At 42.0% G+C, this 20,052-nt stretch overlaps 1 protein-coding gene across 1 annotated transcript in view; it reads left to right on the top strand.

Annotated features, from left to right (window-relative positions):
- The window catches only part of Dennd1a (DENN domain containing 1A), a 480,539-nt gene that overhangs the window by 291,334 nt on the left and 169,153 nt on the right, over positions 1-20,052 (top strand). Inside the window, 1 exon segment of the mRNA XM_042678648.1 lies at positions 1,338-1,383. Coding sequence (XP_042534582.1) covers positions 1,338-1,383 — 46 coding nt within the window.

Raw genomic sequence — 20,052 nt, 5'->3', positions numbered from 1 at the left:
ACTCTCATCCAATGGGTTGAGATGGAGTCTCATGATCTTTTCTTTTCCTTGAGCTGGCCTCAAACCATGATTCCCTGATCCCCTCGTCCCTCGTAGCTAGAATGACAGGCCTGAGCTACTGTGCCCAGCAAATAAAAAAAATTATTCTTTGAAACCTAATAAGCCCATCATGGGACTGCAACTTATTTCCATTATAATTTTAGCAATCACAGTTCCCATTTGTATCAGGAACTCTACTAGTCACTTGAAGTACATTTTGTCTCATTCTTTACTGTTGTTTTTGTGCCAGTACTGGAGCTTGAACTCGGCCTGGCACTGTCCTTGAGCTTCTTTTGCTCAAGACTAGCATTCTACTATTTGAGCCATGGCTCCATATCAGGCTTTTTGGTAGTTTATTGGAAATAAGAGTCTCACAAGCTGGGTGCCGGTGGCTCACGCCTGTAATCCTAGCTACTCAGGAGGCTGAAATCTGAGGATCAGGGTTCAAAGCCAGCCCAGACAGAAAAGTCCACGAGAATCTTATCTCCAATAAACCACTAGAAAACCGGAAGTGGCACTGTGGCAAAAGTGGTAGAGCACTAGCCTTGGGCTGAAGAGCTCAGGGATAGTGCCCAGGCCCAGAGTTCAAGCCCCATGACCAAAAACAAAAGTCTCACAAACTTTCCTGCCCATGCTGGCTTCAAACAGCAATCTTCCTGAGTAGCTAAGATTGCAGGTCTGAGCCACTGGTGCCCAGCTCTTTTTTTTTTTTTTTTGTCATGGGGCTTAAACTCTGGGCCTGGGCACTGTCCCTGAGCTCTTCAGCTCAAAGCTAGCTCTCTACCACATGAGCCATAGCACTACTTCCGGTTTTCTGAGTGGTTTATTGGAGATAAGAGTCTCCTGGACTTTCCTGCCTGGGCTGCCTTTGAACCCTGATCCTCAGATCTCAGTCTCCTGAGTAGCTAGGATGACAAGCGTGAGCCATCAGAGCCTGGCCTCATTTTTTTTTCCTTTCCTCATTCTAATAACAGCATGCCAGGTCAAGCCTGGTATACCATTTCAAAGATAAAGTGACTGAGGATGTGCTGTTGCCTCACTGCTATTTGAGAACTGACATTGAAGTTGATGCTCTTCCTGTTATCCATAGTGTTTCCAGTGCTGCCTGAATTTTGAAATTCTTCTGAAGTTTCTAGGCTTGGGAACAAAATGTCATATTAGGATTTTTGTTGTGAAAGGAAATGTAACTGTGCATACGTTTATTAAAACAGTTTCTCTCCAAATAGTGAACCATCTGTAATTTTCCGTCGGAAGCAACAGACATTAAAGCAGCTGTGTGTCTCTGTTTCTCTTCACAGTGCTCCCATGCCCTACCTCATAGGAATCCATTTAAGTTTAATGGAGGTAAGTTGGCTTCTTTTCCCTTCTACTGCCTGACATGGGGTTTTCTTTTGCTTTATGAAGTAGAAAAATGCATTCTCAGGATGCACAACCCAGAGGGAGGTTGAAGCAACAGCTCATGTACATTGCCTTCCCAGATACACAGAGCTGAGCATTTGACTTAGATCCTTCTCTCTGGCCTTAGTGTTCAGGGCTCTTTCACTTTTTCTTGGGGATGGTGGATTTTCCAGGGTGAATGAGTTAGGGACAGAGAGACAGGAAGAGAAGGTTCTATGAGAGTTTGAACAAGGAAGTGATTCATTTTCATAATGATGTTTATTCTAAATCACTGTAATGGTATTACATTTTCATTGTAGGAAATGTGATATAGAAATATGAAGAAATAAATTAAAACTATCCACAGTGCATTATTCCAGATTGAGCTGCTGTTAGCATTTTACTATTCTCATTTTTATTCTGTGAATATGTATTTTTATAAATGTGCATAATTGATCTGGGATATATAATTTTATGTCTATTTCACTTTACATTATGGCATTTCTACATGTTTTTATCTACTCTCAGTCATTTACAATTTGCTACCTGTCATTTCTATTATTTGGATATACCACAACTTAACCAATTTTCTACTGTTGGACACTTAGGTTGTTTATCACTTTTTCCACTGTTATAAATAGCATTTTAGTGAACATCTTTATGCATAAGGCTTTATCTGCATTTTGACTTATTTCCTTAGCATAGAATCCCTAAAGTAGAAATGCTTGGTCAAAGCTAGGAATCAGATGCCAGATTGCTTTCTGTGTGGCTGTACCAATTAGATAACAGTTATTTTAAAGGACTTTTCTGCAAGGGTACTTAGTTTGTAGACATGAACCCCAAGGTAGACCTTTGTACAAGAGCAGAATGGGATGGGGCTGGTTGGCTGAGTGGTACAGGAGATGAGCTCTTAGAGAAAAGCTACAGCTATGGCGGCCTGTGGTGGTACTTTGTATGCCTTAAAGGAAGTGCTACTTCTCTTCTTCTGTTCCCCTCATTTCACGTCGACGAGGACCACCTGCTTCTCCACTAACTGTTGCACACTGTGCTATTGTGCTTACGAAAATGAAACAAGTTGGTTATCGAAAAACCTGTTTGTTTGACATTGAGAATCTTGATCAAAATAGACCACAGAAATCTGCTCAAATTTCTAATTTGACAGGATGGCCATGTGGCTTCTCCATTCTGTTAGCAGTCCCTCCCTGTCATCACCCAGCCCTGAGCACATACAGTACTCCGTTGATGGACTACACCCAGCACAAAGCACATACAGTACTCAGTTTATGGACTACACCCAGCCTGAAGCACACACAGTACCCAGTCTACAGACTGCACTCAGCCCGAAGCACACACAGTACCCAGTTTATGGACTGCACTCAGCCCAAAGCACACACAGTACCTAGTTTATGGACTGCACTCAGCCTGACACTCACACAGTACCCAGTTTATGGACTGCACTCAGCCCAAAGCACACACAGTACCCAGTTTATGCACTGTACCCAGTTTATGCACTGCACCCAGTCCTGAGCACATACAGTACTCAATTTGTGTACTACACCCAGTCCAAAACACAGTATTCACTTTATGATCTATACACAGCTCAAAACACCTACAGTACTTATTTTATGGACCATACCTAACCCAAAGCATATAGAATACCCAGTTTATAGACTACATATTTTGGAGGATGTATCTAAAAAACTAAAAAATAAATGCTTTCTAAGCAGTGGGCCACACCTTTAATCTTAGCTACTCAGGAGGCTGAGATCAGAGGATCAGATCAAATAGAGATCAGCCTGGGCAGAAAGTCCATGAGACTCCAGTTAGCCACCAAAAAGGCCAGAAGCAGAACTGTGGCCCAAGTGGTGGAGTATGAGCCTTGATCAAGGAAAAGCTCAGGGACATTACCTAGGCCCTAAGTTCAAGTGCTACGATATTCTCTCTCTCTCTCTCTGTCTCTGTCTCTGTCTCTGTCTCTGTCTCTCTCTCTCTCTCTCTCTGACATACACACACACAGAGTGCTTTTCTAATGGACCTTTTGTGCCAGTTGCTGTCAAGTTAGAAACACTCATCTGAATATTATTTGATCTATCGTAGTCCACAATTCCCTCCTGCCTTTTCTCCTGCCTTCCAGGCTGCTCTAGGACAGGCTTTTTCAGACGCATTGTGTGTCCCAGTACCTTCAGCACTCTCACAAATGTCTAGCCTTAAAGTACTGGTCTTCTCTCTGCCCTCCAGGCCTCTTGTTTAAGGCTTATGTTTCAGAGTCCATGACTCTCAACTGTGATTCTGATGGTGCTCTGCCCCACTCTGAATATTGGTCCTAGAACCAATTGAAATTCACCTTGATGTATATCTTTTCCCAGCAATTTATTAGCTGTGTAAATACACATAAAGCACTGAGCAACTTCACTCCTTGCCCTAGTCCCTATGAATAGCACCAAAGTGGGGCCCACTGAGCATAGCTGAGCGCTCCTCTTCCTCACCCATTCTCTCTAAATACTTTCTAGGTGCCTGAAGTGTCTCTTACCCTTTTCCTCACTGTCCTCATTGACACTTCTTCTTCATTAGATTTCTCTTTGCAAAACCTTGTTCATTCATTAGATAACCTCATAATGCCCCTCTATTCCAAGCATTTACTCTGTAGGTTTAAAGATGAATGCAGGATTAGTCTGCAGTGTCCACATGGAGTAGAAGGCCACCTTCCATGCTTGCTGTGAACTGCCCTCAAGTTCCACATGGGTTCTCCACTGCAGCCCAGCCTTCGGCCTCATCACTGCAGAAATGCTTGTTACCAGTGCTTGGGCTGAATAGATCTGCATTGCCAGTCTGCTTGGATAAGCTCTTCCCTTCTCTGACACTTCAAGAAGCTTCCTTGGTCTTCTTTTACATATAGAATTTCTTGCTCTGAATTATGGCCGTTTGCCTCCCTGACCCTCTTCATCATCCCCTGGAGCAGGAGTCACTGTGGTGGCCTCAGCACTCTTAGCAGATGCCAACCAAGCAAGCAGTATTGCTGAGCCACAGCTTTCTGAGAAGGGTGCAGTGAGTGCATGGGAAGCTGTCACTCAGAGCACATTTAGAAGCTCTCCTACTGGCCTCACTTCTCCCAGGTAACCAAATGTCGTAAATTTGCATAGACAAGGGAGGCAAGTTTTTTCATTGTTATAAGCAATGTAATGCAAGGCCTTTTGTGGAAAAACATACAGTACAAAGTAATATATATATATATTTTTTTGAAGCTAAAACTTGAAACTGTTTTGCACTTAGGAATACAGGTACAAGTCTGTCTGTTTGTCCACCTTTGAAGGGCTTTCATTGATGAGGGTCAGGAAGCACTAGCCAAGATAAATTTTGGCCTAATTGATTGACTGAGTTTACTCTGCTGTGCTCGTTTGTGACTAGCACCAAAAGGAAAACAAAAATAGTAGTTGCCCCGCCCTTGAGCCAGCCTTCTGAACAAAGCATTTCTACATGCACCAGACAGTCCACATGCTATTAAATTTTAGAAGGTTCTCTCCTGTTCTCTTTGCCTGGATTTGAGCTCAGACTTAAGAGGCTTCTATTGTGTTTACCAGTTGGATTGGTCTGGCTGTGTCATGCCTTTCAGGTTTAGAGTCGCTTCTCTTAAGGCTTCCCACAGGAACATGAGCTATAACCCTGGGGAAGAAGCACAAACCTGGGGCCAAAGAGACTTCTTTAAGGAAGGAGTTGGGGAGGCCCATCTCCTCTCACTACACTAGTTTTTCTACTGGCAATTCAGCAAAAGGCTTATTTTTGACTGTCTTATTTTTTCTTGAAAGCTATAGGCACCTTATTATGCCTTTGCATATGTGCCAGAATTTTTTAAACTTCAAATGAATGTGGCAGATGTTCATAAAAGTTTAGAAAAAGCTACCATAGGAAGACTTTTTAACCATTTTTATGACACTCAAATTTGTTGCACAAAAAATATAAATTATAATCTACTATTCTCATTGGAAAAAAGGTTATTTTGAGAAAAAGACCTACTTCTAGTCTTCAAGCTCAAATGGGATGTCATGGACATGTATTAAATGATAACCTTGTCACTATAGAGAGTCCACTTCCCTTTGCGAGTGACATGTTTATAGCTGATCATCATTCTCTCTTCTGCCTTTTGATAATCTTTCTCTCATTTAAGCAATTTGAGGCTAGTGGCAAGTTAGCAGGATAGCCAAGGGTGTTGGCATAGACCTAACTTCTTCTTGGAGAGAATGATCATGTTAGTTGGCAGCTAGGAAATCCCAAAACATGGCCAGATTACACACTGACTATTTCCTTTCATTCAGCTGATCTCAATTTAGTTCAAGAGACATTTGTGCAGTCCCCTTCTGTGCCATATATGGTAGCAGGTGCCAGGTCGTATCTGGTAGATAGTGTTTCTCTTATTTGTAAATGAAGATTTTCCTCTCAGGCTTCACAAACAATGCTTTGTGTGCAGTGTCACTTATGGTGGTAGAATGATCAGGAAGGAGTAGGGAAAGACAATAGATAATAACAGTGACAGTTTTGAATAGGGGCTCAGGCAAGCTTGTAAATGAAATTCCACTCACACAGAAACAAGGTGGTACAGCTTAGAGTGTCCTACTTCTTGCTCAGATGATCTTGGATAAGGTGATTGTCCTGTGAGCCTCTTGTTTTCTCACTTGTAAATTGAGAGTAATGGCTGAGTTCTTTTTATGGGATCACTAGACGGATCCAGTGAGACAGTGTACATCAAATATCTAGCACAATACCTAGCACACAAAGAGCTTCATCAAGTCAACAGTCACTGCTGTTTCTATTTATTTGATGGTCTTAAAGTCATTTACATTGTTAAGCTGATGGCTTTGAATTTGTTTTAGAAACTCAGATTCCAAGAATCATCCTCTTTCCTATAGAAAGATTTTGAGAAACATTGGTTTGTGCCTGCTCCATTTATTCCTGATTTGCAATGCAGCAGGCACTATACCAAAGTTAAGAATGACACTTTTGTAGGATTTGATCGATGCACTTCCAGACCCTTGCCTCACCACTTTCTTTCTTTTGCGTGTCTTGCTTTTTCTTGAAAGCTATAGGTACCTTATGCCTATGCATATGAACCAGAAGTTTTCACCTTCAGGCAAATATGACTGTCATGATATGTTGATTCTAGATCTTTCTGCATCTCTGAGAGCTGTCTCCTGTAGATATCCAACATACCGCCTATAGTAGGGACAAAGGATGCAGGACTTTGCACAGTATGGATTTGAGAGGCCTGTCTAGGAGTTTTATATTAAATGGTGACCATGACACAGTCTCCACCTTTCTTGAAGTTTTGTGGGGAGCAGATTCAGACAACTAGAAACTTACTGGTGAACTGGAGTTGCTGTAAGCTCTGATTAGAGATACTCATTTTAATCTTGAGGGTTGAGGGCTTTCTTTTTAATGGAAGAGAATGCCTGGACTGATAGCTAGCAGATCAGACTTAGGAAAGCTAGGGGAGTCAGGGACAGCATCTGTAAAGCCATGAGGTATAAGCCAGGGAGTTCCTCCAGACTTGTGAGAAGTTCTATGCCTTCCAGGACCATAGAGCTGAAGGGAGAGAGTGGAGCTGAAGTAGGCAGGAGGGGCCAGGACATCCAGGGCCTTGTAAGCCGCATTAAAGAGCCTGAACTTTATAGGGCAACAGAGAGCCATTGAAGGGTGTAAATAGAGGTGGGACATGGTCAGGCCTTCTCCTTGTGGGCCATTAGAAACCCAGTCCTTCCATATAAAAGGCTTGGGAACTGCTTAACCATGTTAATAAAGTAAATTGATATTTGTCAAGATCAAGGTAATTCTTAAGGAAATTTCACACCAAAACTGTGTATATAAAATTCAGATGTGTTAGCGTCCCCAGCCTGAGCTTCTAAATGGTTCCTTTGCCATCAAGCTATGGCCAAGGTATTTGTACTGGCAGCTTTCTTTGAGGTTTTAAGTACTGCTTTTACTAGATGTTGTCTTATCCTCTGCTTTTTGAGTGTTTTTATGCTTCAGGTATTCTTTTTTTGTACCCAAGGTGAAGGATATACATATATATATATGATATACTAAATGGTAGTCCCAGGCAGTGGGAACAGGTTGAGTGAGACCCAGGGACCCAGTTTCAGGCCCCCAGTCAGCTCTCTCTTTCAGTGTAATAGCAAGAGGTAAGTGATGGATATTTGGTGAGACAGGCCAGGCTCCCAGCATTCCTCTCTCTTTCTCATTGCCATTTATCTAGGAAGATTTAACTATGGGCCCCTGGAAGCTTGTTTTTGCAAATAGACCAAGTGCTTGGAACAGTACTGAGCCACCATTCTGCCACAGCATCCAGGTGCCAAATCTAAGCTCATCTTGTTCTCTGGACGCAGAAGTCGCGTGTGTTCATGTCTGCTTCATTATCGGGGTTTAACATAAAATAACAGGATTCACTTATTACAGAAAAAGAAAAACTAATTCTTTTATTTTGTATTTCAAAGAACCCGAATTTTTGACAATTGAATCAGCACCTTTTTTTTGCTTTATTTTTATTTTTTTTATTGTGAAAATACTGTACAGAGGGGTTACAATTACATGGGCAAGATAATGAGTACATTTCTTATCAAGAATTGTAGCCTCATCCTTTGTTTCCCCTTCCCATCCCTTCGCATCCTCCCCCCGTCCCTCCACCAAAGTTGTAAAGTTCGTTTTTCGACATAATGACTTGTACATCTCATTGTTGCAAGGGGTCCTCCTGTATCCCTGTTTTAACGGTTTGTTTTTTCCCTTCCCCTCCACATATACCAACATATATAGTTAAAGCAGGGGTTATACCATGGGGGAGGGACATACAAGGCAACAAAGACATAATCTTATAAATATGTTAGAAACAATCACATGAAAGATCTCTTTTTTTTTTTTTTGTCAGTCGTGGGGCTTGAGCTCTAGGCCTGGGAGCTGTCCCTGAGCAATTCAGCTCAAGGCTCATGCTCTACCACTTGAGCCATAGCACCACTTCTAGTTTTCTGGTTTTTTTTTTTTTATTGTGAATCAGCACTATCTTAACTAGTTTGTTTCTTTTCATATTTGTCCTAACATTAGGAAGTCTTTAATTGTATATGAGAATGTGCATATGTGTGTGAGTATAGTTTATATGTATATAAAGGCATATTATTTACAGTTAGTGAAGAATAGTGTTCCTTGTTTTCACTGTATCATCTTTCTGCTTCATGAAACTCCACAAGCAGACAGAAGTAAGGTGTTGTTAGCATTTGTTAATGTTCAGCTAATTCAAATCTCTGAGCTATATAGCTATATTCGTATATAAATGGTGGTTGGCATGTGTACTCACAAGAAGAGAAATTCCATGTGACATTTATTGTTGGTCGCTAAATAATTCCTGTTCCTGCTTGATAAAGAAGCAGTGTACATGTGAAAAGTCCTACCTGGTGGTTACAGTATAGGCATGGGGAGAACTTGGGTGAGAGAGGGAGAGGAGGAGAGAAGGTGGACCTTTTTGGACTTTTGCTTAGTGTGCCACACATGATGCTGCGGACTTTGCTTTCACTTGAGCGTTGTTCAAACGCTAAGAAATGGAAGATGCATTTGCCTATGGGAGAGCCAAGCCACTGTGAGGGGAAATTGTTTGCACTGAGTTCCTTTGTTAAGGTGCCTCTACTCCTTGCACTGTCCCTCAGGCTACGTGATTATGCCTGGCTCTCTAGAATTGAGCAGAATCTGCACTCTGTGTTGGTGTTTGGAGGAGAGTAAAGAAGGGCTCAGGACCCGCAGTCTGATTCCTGCAAAGCCAGTATTAAAATACACTAGTGGTAGGGCACACTTCCTTAGATGCTATACTGCTCCATTCTCTCATCTGTAAAATGTTAGTCATCTCAAGGAGTTGTGAAGATTAACTGGAACATTGGATGTGGAGAGCTTGTTTCAAGTATGTGAAACATTCATAGAATTGATTATATAAAAATTAGAGGCAAACATTGTCATTGAGGGATGGGAAGGTAGCTCAGTGGTAAAGTGCTTACCTTGCATCCATGAGGCCCTGGGTTTGATTCCTCTGTACCACATAAGCAGAAAAAGCTGGAAGTGGCTTTGTGGCTCAAGTGGTAGAGCACTAGCCTTGAGCTGAAGAGCTCAGGAACAGCTCCCAGAATTCCAGCCCCACAACCAAAAAAAAAAAAAAAATTGTCATTGAAACCCTGAAATCCTGGATATAACTTTGTTTGGACAGTGGCCTGTTTTCCTACATTTCCTGGAATGAGGTGGTGTAGTCAGCAGAGTCACTCCCACAACCAGGGAATTCAGAGCTCAAGCACAACTCACTACTCACCTTGCATCTCTTCAGGCCCTGGGTTCAGTTGGTAGATTTCCCCATGGACACTCTCTTTTCATGGTGACATCTACTTTCAAACTGAATATCACTCATCTGGGCACTAGTGGCTCACTCCTGTAATCCTCATTACTCTGCCCGGGTAGAAAAGTCCATTAGACTCTTATCTCTAATTAATCAGCAAAAAAAGCCAAACTGGAACTGGTTCTCAAGAGGTAGAACATCAACCTTGAATGAAAAGGACAAATGAGAACATGAGGCCCTAAGTTGAGACCATAGTACACACACACACACACACACACACACACACACACGAAAAAGTGTGTATCACTCTAAAATGCCACTTGTCTTAATGCTGAGATTAGTTAATATTGAAACAACTTAAAGCCCCAGTAGTATGTAATCAGGGAACAATTACCCCAGGCCGAGTCAAGTGTCTCCTGCAGTCATTCATTTCTAGTCTAATTTGTCATGACAGAGACTTCTCTTGCAAGACATGCTAGACCCCAATCCACTGTGGAAAAAGATGAATGAAATGAGTGATTATTAGGGGAATCCAATGAAACACGTGATGCTTGTTACTTGATTTTCCTTTCATCTCATAGCAGGTCATTATTACTAAAACCTATTTAGCAAAGTTAAACTGACTTTAGAGAAAATTCAGAGTTTATACATTGTTACCAAGAGATACCTAAATGAATCAAATCCCTGTCTGATGAAGGAACAGTCATCTGCAGGAGACCTGTAGCAGAATAGAATGGCTCCCTCCAGCCTTGGGTTCAGCTTCTAGCTGCCTCATGCCTAGTCTGCTTAGACCAGAGGAATCAGGTCAGCCAGGGACAGGGACAGGTGACTTACTCATGTGCCTGTCCACTTGTACAAAGCTGCTCTTGGGACATGCTTGCTAGAAACAACTACAAATATTACAGATATTAACCCCAGCCCTGAGTAAGGATCTATCAATGTGTGTAGTACTTCAGCCTCTATGGTGAGAAGGAGGGGGCCTGTTTTACAGGGATGTATTACTTCCTTTGAGTCTTTCTCTTCTTTGTGGGCTAGATTCCTCATTTCATAGAAGGTTTTAATGAAGGACAATGGAGGAAATATTATTGGTACATACCTACATTGGTTCCCCTCATAGGTGGTAAGTAAACAGAAGTGGCTTCCAGTGTTACATGAGTGTGGAATTAGAATCTATTTCTTCAGAAGAGCTAACTGACTCCTCTACCTAACTCTGCCCTTCCTGTCAGTCTTTATTTTACAATGGTTGACTTTTTCTAAATTATCTTTTTCTTCAAGGAACCCATGTGAGTCTCTGTGGCTTCTTTTCATAAACTCCTTGGGAGTGACCGAGGCCTTGTGGGAGCTTAGACATGGCAGCAATGATTGAAGAGCGGTACCCTTGGCCTAGGCAAATCCCATTTGGGATCTGGGCACATGTGGTTCTGTTTAACACCATGCTCAAGGACTCATGGTATGAGTTTGTGACCATCAGGCATTTACTGTTGATATGCTAGGTCACCACAGTAGGGGTGTTTGTCAACCAAATTAAACTTCCTCTTAATGACCTAAAATAATTGATTCGGAAGGTCTTTAAATGGACCAGGGCAATGTGTAAGCTAGCTGAAATCTGGCATTTTCTACACAAATTACTACATGTTATTTTGTGTTTTGCTTTTGATGAGAAAAATGTGAGTAGACCCTGGGCATGTGAGCAGGCAGTGAGTCTAAGTTTGAATCCCAGCTCCATCATTTGTCTCTGTAACTTGGGCAAATGACTGACTTTCGGTGGGCTTGTGCCTTTCCATCCCCATCAGCAAAATGGAGTCCCCTCTCCCCCGAGGAGTGATGGCTAAGTGCTATGCATATTAGTAGGCTATTACTCAATGGTGGATATTATTATTAATAATATTTCCAATAGGCACTTCAAGAAGATAGCCTATTAAGAGTTTGTGGTCAGTCTGTGATATAGTAATTATATCTCTTCCTCTCCACCAACCAGCTTTCTCTATAAACTAATCTCTATACTAAAGTTAAACATGCACAGAGGAAAATGTAATTAAAACTGGAATCCATAGACCTCCTGTTTATATATCACTTGATTTTCCACTGAGTTCAAAATGAATTTAAAGTTGCATAGTAGGATTTATGCTATGTAGGCTATAAAAGGAGGAATTTTTTTTTCTTGCCTGCTTATCTGGGCATGCATGACCTAAGCCTAGGTCTTTGTAGAAGCAGCTTGGGGCTACCATCCTGTTTACTCAGAAATATAGATATGGGCTCAAGGCAGTTCTGAAGTATGATCAACAGTCACTAAAGTTTTATTTGTGATTGGAAATTACCTATATCTCATGGAGTGCTTTGTGTGTCCTACCTAAAATGCTTCCCTCCATAAGCCAAGAGGTACAAAAAAATCTGACAAAAACCGAAGGGTACAGACTGGGGCTGCCTAGACTACTGGGTGCTGCCTGAGAATATGTTAAATGTGGGGGCCTGACAGCCAATAGTTTTGAAAAATCCAGTGACAATCAGTCTAGTTCTTTTCTCTTCAACATTTGACTGCAAATATTTCATGTTGACCGAATGGGTTAAATTATGAAGCATGATAAGTACATATGCACATTACCAATCTCTAGCTTTAGAAGGGGGGGGAGAAAGAAAAAGATAGCTATGATTTTTGGAAGTCATCCCAATTTTTAAAAATAAGAGAATTTGGACATTTTGGCATATGGGGTTTTTTAAATGAAATTTCATGGAACTGAAAACAGTCAATTTTAGGTTTCCAAAAATTGTTTTGATTTTCATTGGTATAAATTTGTTGCACATGGTTTTGGGGAAGTTCTGAGAGATACATTTAAGACTTGGAGGTTGATTTTTTTTTTTTTTTTTTTTTTTAGATTTGTGATTTTTAAAAGGTGATTTTTTTTAAACCTTAAAGTATAAATTGGAGGACAACATAATTCTACTTCCGGCCAGGTTTGGTAACATCGTGCTTTCCTAGGCAACTGAACTTGGGGCCAAATCAGTGAGCTTTGTTTCAATGCTCCCTGCACTGAAGTATACCCACTTCTCTTCCCCACCTCAAAGTTACAATCTCCAGGCAGAGCTAGTTGGGTATCCCATTAGCAGCAGCTGCTGGTGATCAGCTCTGTGAGAGTCACCTGTGTAAGGTCATGCTTATTGCACATCAAGGTTTGGGCAGTGTCGGAAGAGAGGGAAGATGCCCAGGAGGGGGCTCCAGGCCACCTGCCGTGTGAGGATCAAAGGGTTGAAAGGTCAGAGGGCACAGCTCCCTTAACCATATCTGTCTGTGCAATAGCTGTTTCAGGTTGTAAATCTTGGCAATTTCATTAAGTCCCTCTGGCTGCTACTGGGGCATTGAAATAATAAAATTTTATATCTGCTCCCTTTCCTGCCTCTGGCAGCCAGGCTGATACATTTTCTTCAGAATGGGGTGTCCCATGAAAACCTTTCCTGCAATGATCGGAGCAGCCCTAATGAAGCCTCAGATTGGGAAGCTGGGGTTCACAGGACCTCATCCTCCGGAAGTAATTTTTTGTAAAAAGAAAAAAAAAGAACCACAAGAACCACTTAGGAGCCTTTTGGATTTATGGAGTACCTCTCTTCCAAAAAGCAGATCACCAAAATCTTTCTCTTGGCAAATGGTTCTTGGTACACCCAGGAGATGAGGCTAGGCAAGGTGAGGTGAGTTTGTTTGGTATTGCCATTGGTAAACAGCCCTGTTCTAGTGACTCCAGTCCTTTATCATGGGCGGCCCCCAGCGTCTAGACAGGTCTTACATCCCACTGCAGACCTTTGGAGTGTTTTAGGCATGTGTTTGGAATATGATTTTCTAGATATTTTTCCTAGAATGTAAAGGTGACGTGGACCCTAAGGGCTCAGAGGCTCCTGGGCAGGACAAATCACAGTAATGGCTGTCCCTTTACTGCTGTATGTTTAAGACCCCCTGTAGTTTGTTTGAAAAGTTAAGAGATTTTCACAGTGAAGGTGCCATTTCTGAAATTTAAAGTGTTCCTTTTCACCGGGAGATAAGTTCGCTCTGATTAAGTCCGTAATTCTCACTAAGCCATGTTTATGGGGGCAATAAACAATGTTTCAGTGTGCTTGTTAAATTGGGTCTCCAACCTCTCCACTCTTTAAAAATTGACATTTCAAATAAAAGGCAGGTGGAGATGGGAGTGGGATTTGTTGTACTTTGTGATGAATGAATGATTGCAACTGGCAGTTATGTGGGAGGAGTAAGGCCCTACTTTTATGACATGGTGACCCCTACTCATTTTGAGACTAGAGAATCCACATCCCCTTACAGTCCCAGGAAGTTCTTAAATTCAAGTCTCATTGTTTCAAACTGGATGGATTCAGTTTAGAACTACCAGTTACATTACACCCATGGAAACATGCCTATGCCTTGGTAGGAGCAGCCTTTTTACTAGATGATAAAGTCATACAGCTAATAACGAGCAGGACTAGGATTCAAGCCTAGTCATTCCATTGTGTAAAAGTTTAGCATGCACAGATGAAAAGTATTATACTGGCCCTACCTCCATCTCCCCATCCTCCAGTACTGTAGTTTGAAATCAGGTGCTCTGTCACTTAAACCATGCCCAGCTCTGTTTTGCTGGGGGTTGGGGGGAGATGAGCCTAGCCTTATTTTTCTACATGGGCCAGCTGTAGACCATATTTTCCTACCTCTGCCTCACACATAGCTGAGAGTACAAACATATGCCATCACACTTGGCTTGCTTGTTGAGGTGATAGGGTTTTACTAGTTTTTCAGACCTGGCCCTGAACTGCAATTTTCCACCTCTTGAGTAGCTGGGATTATAGCTATCAGCTACTGTGTCCAGCTCTCAGCCCTACTTGGGGGTTCTGCTTGCCATTATAATCTAACCCTCTAAGTCTATATCAATCACAAAAGAAATAATTGACATAGCCACTGTCCTCAGTATGTACTCAGTACCAGCTCCTTGTTATTCTACAGAGAAGGGCCCCTGGGCCTTGGGCAGGACAGTCCCAAGCTCAAATAATAGCTGTCTTATCACTATGGGACCTGGGGACCTGGAGAAAATTATTTCACCTTAGGAGCTTCAGTTCGTTGTCCTATACAATGTGAATAATGATGCCTAAGCCGGGCGCTGGTGGCTCACGCCTGTAATCCTAGCTACTCAGGAGGCTGAGATCTGAGGATCGCGGTTCAAAGCCAGCCCGGGCAGGAGAGACCGTGAGACTCCTATCTCCAATAAACCACCAGAAAACCGGAAGTGGCGCTGTAGCTCAAGTGGTAGAGCGCTCGGCTTGAGCTGAAGAGCTGAGGGACAGCGCCCAGGCCCAGAGTTCAAGCCCCACGACCGACAAAAAAAAAAAAATAATGATGCCTATTCTGTGAGTTGGCTTTGAGGAGAGAGAGAAGGAGAGAGGGAGAGAGGAAGGGAGGAAGGGAAAAAGAAAGAGAAAGAAAAGAAAGAAAAAAAAGAAAAAGAAAGAAAAGGAAGGAAGGAGAGAAGAAAGAAAAAGGAAGGAAGGAAAGGAAAGAAAGAAAGAAATATGGAGCCACAGGAGAAAAGGCTCACTACTGACCTGGCTTGAGGACCTTGAGACGTGTTAATGAGTGTCAATGCTTATTACTTGGAGGATTGGATTTGGACTGACCTGGAGTGCCTGGCCCACTTCCCTCCCCTGCCAAGCTTCTGTTTCTGTTTAAAGCATGCTGGGAAATTCCAGTGCTCTTCTCAGGGCTCCTCTAAACTGTGGGCTTAGATTTTAATTTTGCTGAGCAGGAAGGAGCAAATCAGCAACCCCTGACTCCAAGGCAAAGCCACTGCGTTTATCAACTGCTTGGCAGCTCAGTGACCTTTGGGGCCCGAGGAAGGGAAGGAAAGTGTCACTTTTCATGTGTATGTACTCAGAATTTCAGGAGGGAATAACGAGTTTAGAATCTCTGCCTTTCCTCTTCTCATCCTTTCCTCCCAGGAGATCCCAACACCCCCAAGCTGTTCTCTATTATGTACTCAGTGTATATATATGCATGTTCCTTAAAACTGGCTCATAGAACCTAGATTAAAAACCTTTTGACACATCCCACTTGCAACATCGTGGGCCAGTTATTTAGTCCCTAGCCTCAGTTTTTTTCAGTCAAATGGGTATGATATTCTTAAGGAAACTCATCAGAATACTATATATGTGGGTAGAAACAATGGATCAAGTAAGTAATTCAATGTAGGACTGCCCCAGTAGCTTTGGCTAGAAGAAAGCAGGTTGCACTTACTGGCTTCTGGTTACCATTCTCTCAGAAAGAAGCCCCACCTGTGATCCAGGCCAGCACAAAGCCATTGGGCCTGTGGCCTGTTTATAGTAAGTTGTACCTATTTTATAAATGAACTTGAAGGTCACCTGGGTTTAAATAGCCTGCCCTGGATCCTGCAACTCAGGTTGAAGGTCAGTCCCCTTCTCTGACTTTCTGCTCCTCAGTCCTGCTGCTGTCCAGACCAAGCTGGATCAGGACCAGCAAAAGTCTCTGCTGGCCCCAATCACACTCTTATTTTTGTGCCTTCTTTCAGAGACTGAAGAAGCAGATATGTCCTACATGTTTTCTGACATTAATGTATATTCTACATTAAATCATCTATTATAATGATTTCTATATCCCCTTTTCTTAATAGTTTGAATGGTTACATACTAGACACTATCTAAGTATAAACATGTATTTTAACTCAGTGACTTGGCAAAACAATCTGATAAGGACTATATTATTTACTTTTGTGTTTTGTTGATATAAGACATTTAGAGGGAGAAGTGCACCCATCCTAGTCATAGAGTGCCCTGAGTTTTGACAATGGGGCATACTCATGTAACTCTGCCAGAACAGAAAACAGTATATCACCATTCCAGATTCCCTTGCAGGGCTGTTCCAGTCAGCCTGGTTCCACCCAAAGGTAACCTCATCCTAAGTGTCTTCTTGCTTTCATCTCCTCATACAAGCAGAGGAAGATGTAAAGAGACACTGAGTCCAGAAGCAGAGGTGGGATTCAGACTCAGGCAACACAGCTACAGAAACTTAAGACATATCCAGGGGGAGAAAATAGCTTGATAGCAGTTGAGTCTTGTTAGGCACTACTTTTGCTGAGAATAGGTGTTGGAAGCCTTTGTCTTAGAGCTCTACCCCGTGTTATTGACATAGTTCTCAAATTGTAAGGATAGGAACTTGATTTTAATAAGCCTATATTTATTGAGCCTCAGTGCAATCAGGAATTGCACTAAATTCTCTGTACATTTACCTCACTACATCCTTAGAACACAGTCTGCATTTTGTAGATAAGAAAGCCCAGACTCAGAAGGCAAGAATGTTCTCCTGCTTACCCAGTGTGGAGAGGCCAAGCTTGAATCTGATGGTCTTGTTCTAGAACCCATAGTCTTAATTGTCATGTTACGCCTATCATAATCCCCATGTCCATTGTGAATTAATTCTACACTAATGAATGATGATAACCTACATGATTGTTATCATTGCCATCATTATTGTTATTCCCATTGCACTTCCATGAGCAGACTCCAATTTGCTTACGTTGGGCTGACGTTGCCCATGTGGCTCACATTGACATCTGCTGCAAGACCGGCCTCCCAGTAGAGTGGATGCGCCACAGCCGTTTCTCTCATTCTCCAGTTAATGAGCATGTACCTCGTGTCAGGCTCTGTACTGGGCACTGGAGATGGGTAGAACACAGCTCTGCCCTGGAGCTGCCCTTGGTGTAAGGAGGAATCATTAATGCCAGCTCTTGTATCTGCTGCGTGTCATCCTTGCTAAGCAACCCTACCCTCAGTTGTACTGTGTGTCAAAGGTTGAGCCAGGCCCTAACTCCTTAATATCCAGCCTGGCTTTCCAGCTTTGCAGCACCACACACTTCTGAGTGTTTTTAGATCCCCTAAAAAAGGCCAGCCTTGCCTTTTTTGTTATGGCCTGGCTCTGAATCCTGTTTTCAGTCAGTAGCTGCCCAGTTCTCTCCCTGGACAGGCAGAATCACTCCCATTTGTGCAAGAGACTGATGTCATTTGATATTGATATAGTTTAGGGAGGAAAAACTATTGTTTTCAACAGTCAACTTTAGGGAGTAAAACTTCATAAAATCTTGGCTGTAAGGGACACTAGCAGTAGAGTTGTTGTCACACAGATCCCACATTGTATCAGAAATTCCAGAAGCATTGACTATATATGTTTATCTTAAGAAGCCATAGTTTGGAAAAAAAAAAAAACCAAAGTTTAAAAAGGAAAAGTCCTAGGGGCTGGGAAGGTGGCTCAGTGGTAGAGTGCTTGCCTTGCATGCATGAGCCCTGGGTTCGATTCCTCAGCACCACACAAGCAAAAAGAAAAAAGCCAGAAGTGGCGCTGTGGCTCAAGTGGTAGCATGCTAGCCTTGAGCTGAAGAGCTGAGGGACAGCACCCAAGCCCAGAATTCAGGCCCCATGACCAGGCCAAAAAAAAAAAAAGTCCAAGGCAAGGAATATGGCTTAGTGGTACAGTGCTTGCCTAGCATGCATAAAGCCCTGAGTTTGATTCCTTAGTACCACATAAATAAATAAATAAAATTTCTTTAAAAAGTCCTGGTCCAAACACAGAGAGCCAAAGGTATCTGTGTGAAATCACAATGTACTATGGAATGTGGGAAAAGCTGCTTGTCCTGTGGTATCATTCACTTTCAAGCATGCACTGTCATCTCTGCTCTATTTGTTCTATGTTAAGGACATGGTACTAATGTGCTTAATAGCTTCATCAAGGTGTAATTTGTGTACAACAAATTGTCCATTTAAAGCATATGGTTCAATGAATTTTGACAGTTTTAATTACTCATGAAACTACCATAGCCACAATAAAAACAGAACATTTTCTCTATTACTCTAAAAGATTTTTGTTTTTACTTAACACACACTAACTTCAGAACTCTTAAGTACTGTAAAAATACTAGCCCATTTACTGTTCATAACATACCTGAGAGATATGTTCTCTTATCACCCCCAGTTACGGAGAAAGAAACTGAGGCCCCAAAAGGTTAAGTGGCTTTAAGCTTGTATATCTGGTGAGCTGGGTAAATTAGGATTCAAGATAGACATAGTTGGGTATCTGCACTTTGCCTCCGGGTTCGGCTGCCCCTCATTCATTTATGCATGTTGTCTGTTTTTGGTCTAGTTTTGTGAGGACGAACTAAAGACACAGAGATCTAGCTTCTGGAACCTAAGAAACTCAAACAAATACATATGTAGCTCGGCATATTTTTCTTATTATATAAATGAACCATCGGGGAACAAGATCATGGAAAGCCCAGTGCCACTGAGTTCTGTTGAGTGCCAATAATGGGATTTCTAAATCTTTTTACATATTTTAGTGTGTCATAACTCTACAACAGCTATGAAGTAGGTAGGTACTATCCTGATTCCTATTTCATAGATGAAGATCTGGACCATTTGTCAGGTCAAGCATATTACCCAAGGCTACCTAGCTGGTAAAGGTGCCACTGAACTTGATGTCCTGCAGGCAGGGGTGACGCTAACATGGTGACAAAGCACACAGGGAAAGATGTTTTTGATGAGCAGTATTGATGGGAAGATGCCACTTTTGTGTGTTTCTCTGTATGAGAAATGCCATTTGGAAAGCCGGTGTGTATGTCAGTATTTTTTTTTTCATTCTGAGAAAAAGCCTATAGAGTCTGGTGGGGGAAGGGTTTGCAGCTGGCAGGAGCCTTGGCATATGTTGTAACTAAAAAGAGAGGGAATGTGTTGGTGGGACAAGCTACCGGAGAGCTGTCTCGGTGTGCCGCGGTACTAGTAAGTGTTTTAATTGGGTAGGATTTTTGGAGGACTATTTTGACATCTGCTCGTGTCTTTGCTGATTTTTCTTCACTTAGAGTAGGAAACACAAGCTGTGGATAAAATGGCTTTAAAATAATTGGAAGTAAAGATATCTCTCAAAGTGGAATTTGAGAAGGATACTTTTTAAGAAGTGAAAACTAAATTCCACTTCTAGGAATCCATCCTAAAGCACAATGCTCTATGCCTACAGATTTCATGACAATATTATATGTATTATATGTAATAATTACCTTTTTTTTGAGTATCTGTCATGGGGCTTGAACTCAGGGCCTGTTTGATGCTCCTGAGGCTTTTTTATTTTTTATTTTACACAAGACTACCACTTGAATCGTAGCTCCACTTCTGGATTTTTGGTCATTAATTAGAGATAAGAATAACATGAACTTTACTACCTGGGTTAGCTTCAAACCATGATCCTCAGATGTCAACCT

The sequence above is a fragment of the Dipodomys spectabilis genome, unplaced genomic scaffold (assembly GCF_019054845.1).
Source record: "Dipodomys spectabilis isolate Male_0828 unplaced genomic scaffold, ASM1905484v1 ptg000046l, whole genome shotgun sequence".
In the NCBI taxonomy this organism is placed as follows: domain Eukaryota; kingdom Metazoa; phylum Chordata; class Mammalia; order Rodentia; family Heteromyidae; genus Dipodomys; species Dipodomys spectabilis.
Note: the sequence above shows the minus strand (reverse complement) of the source record. Positions and strands in the feature narration are given on the sequence as shown.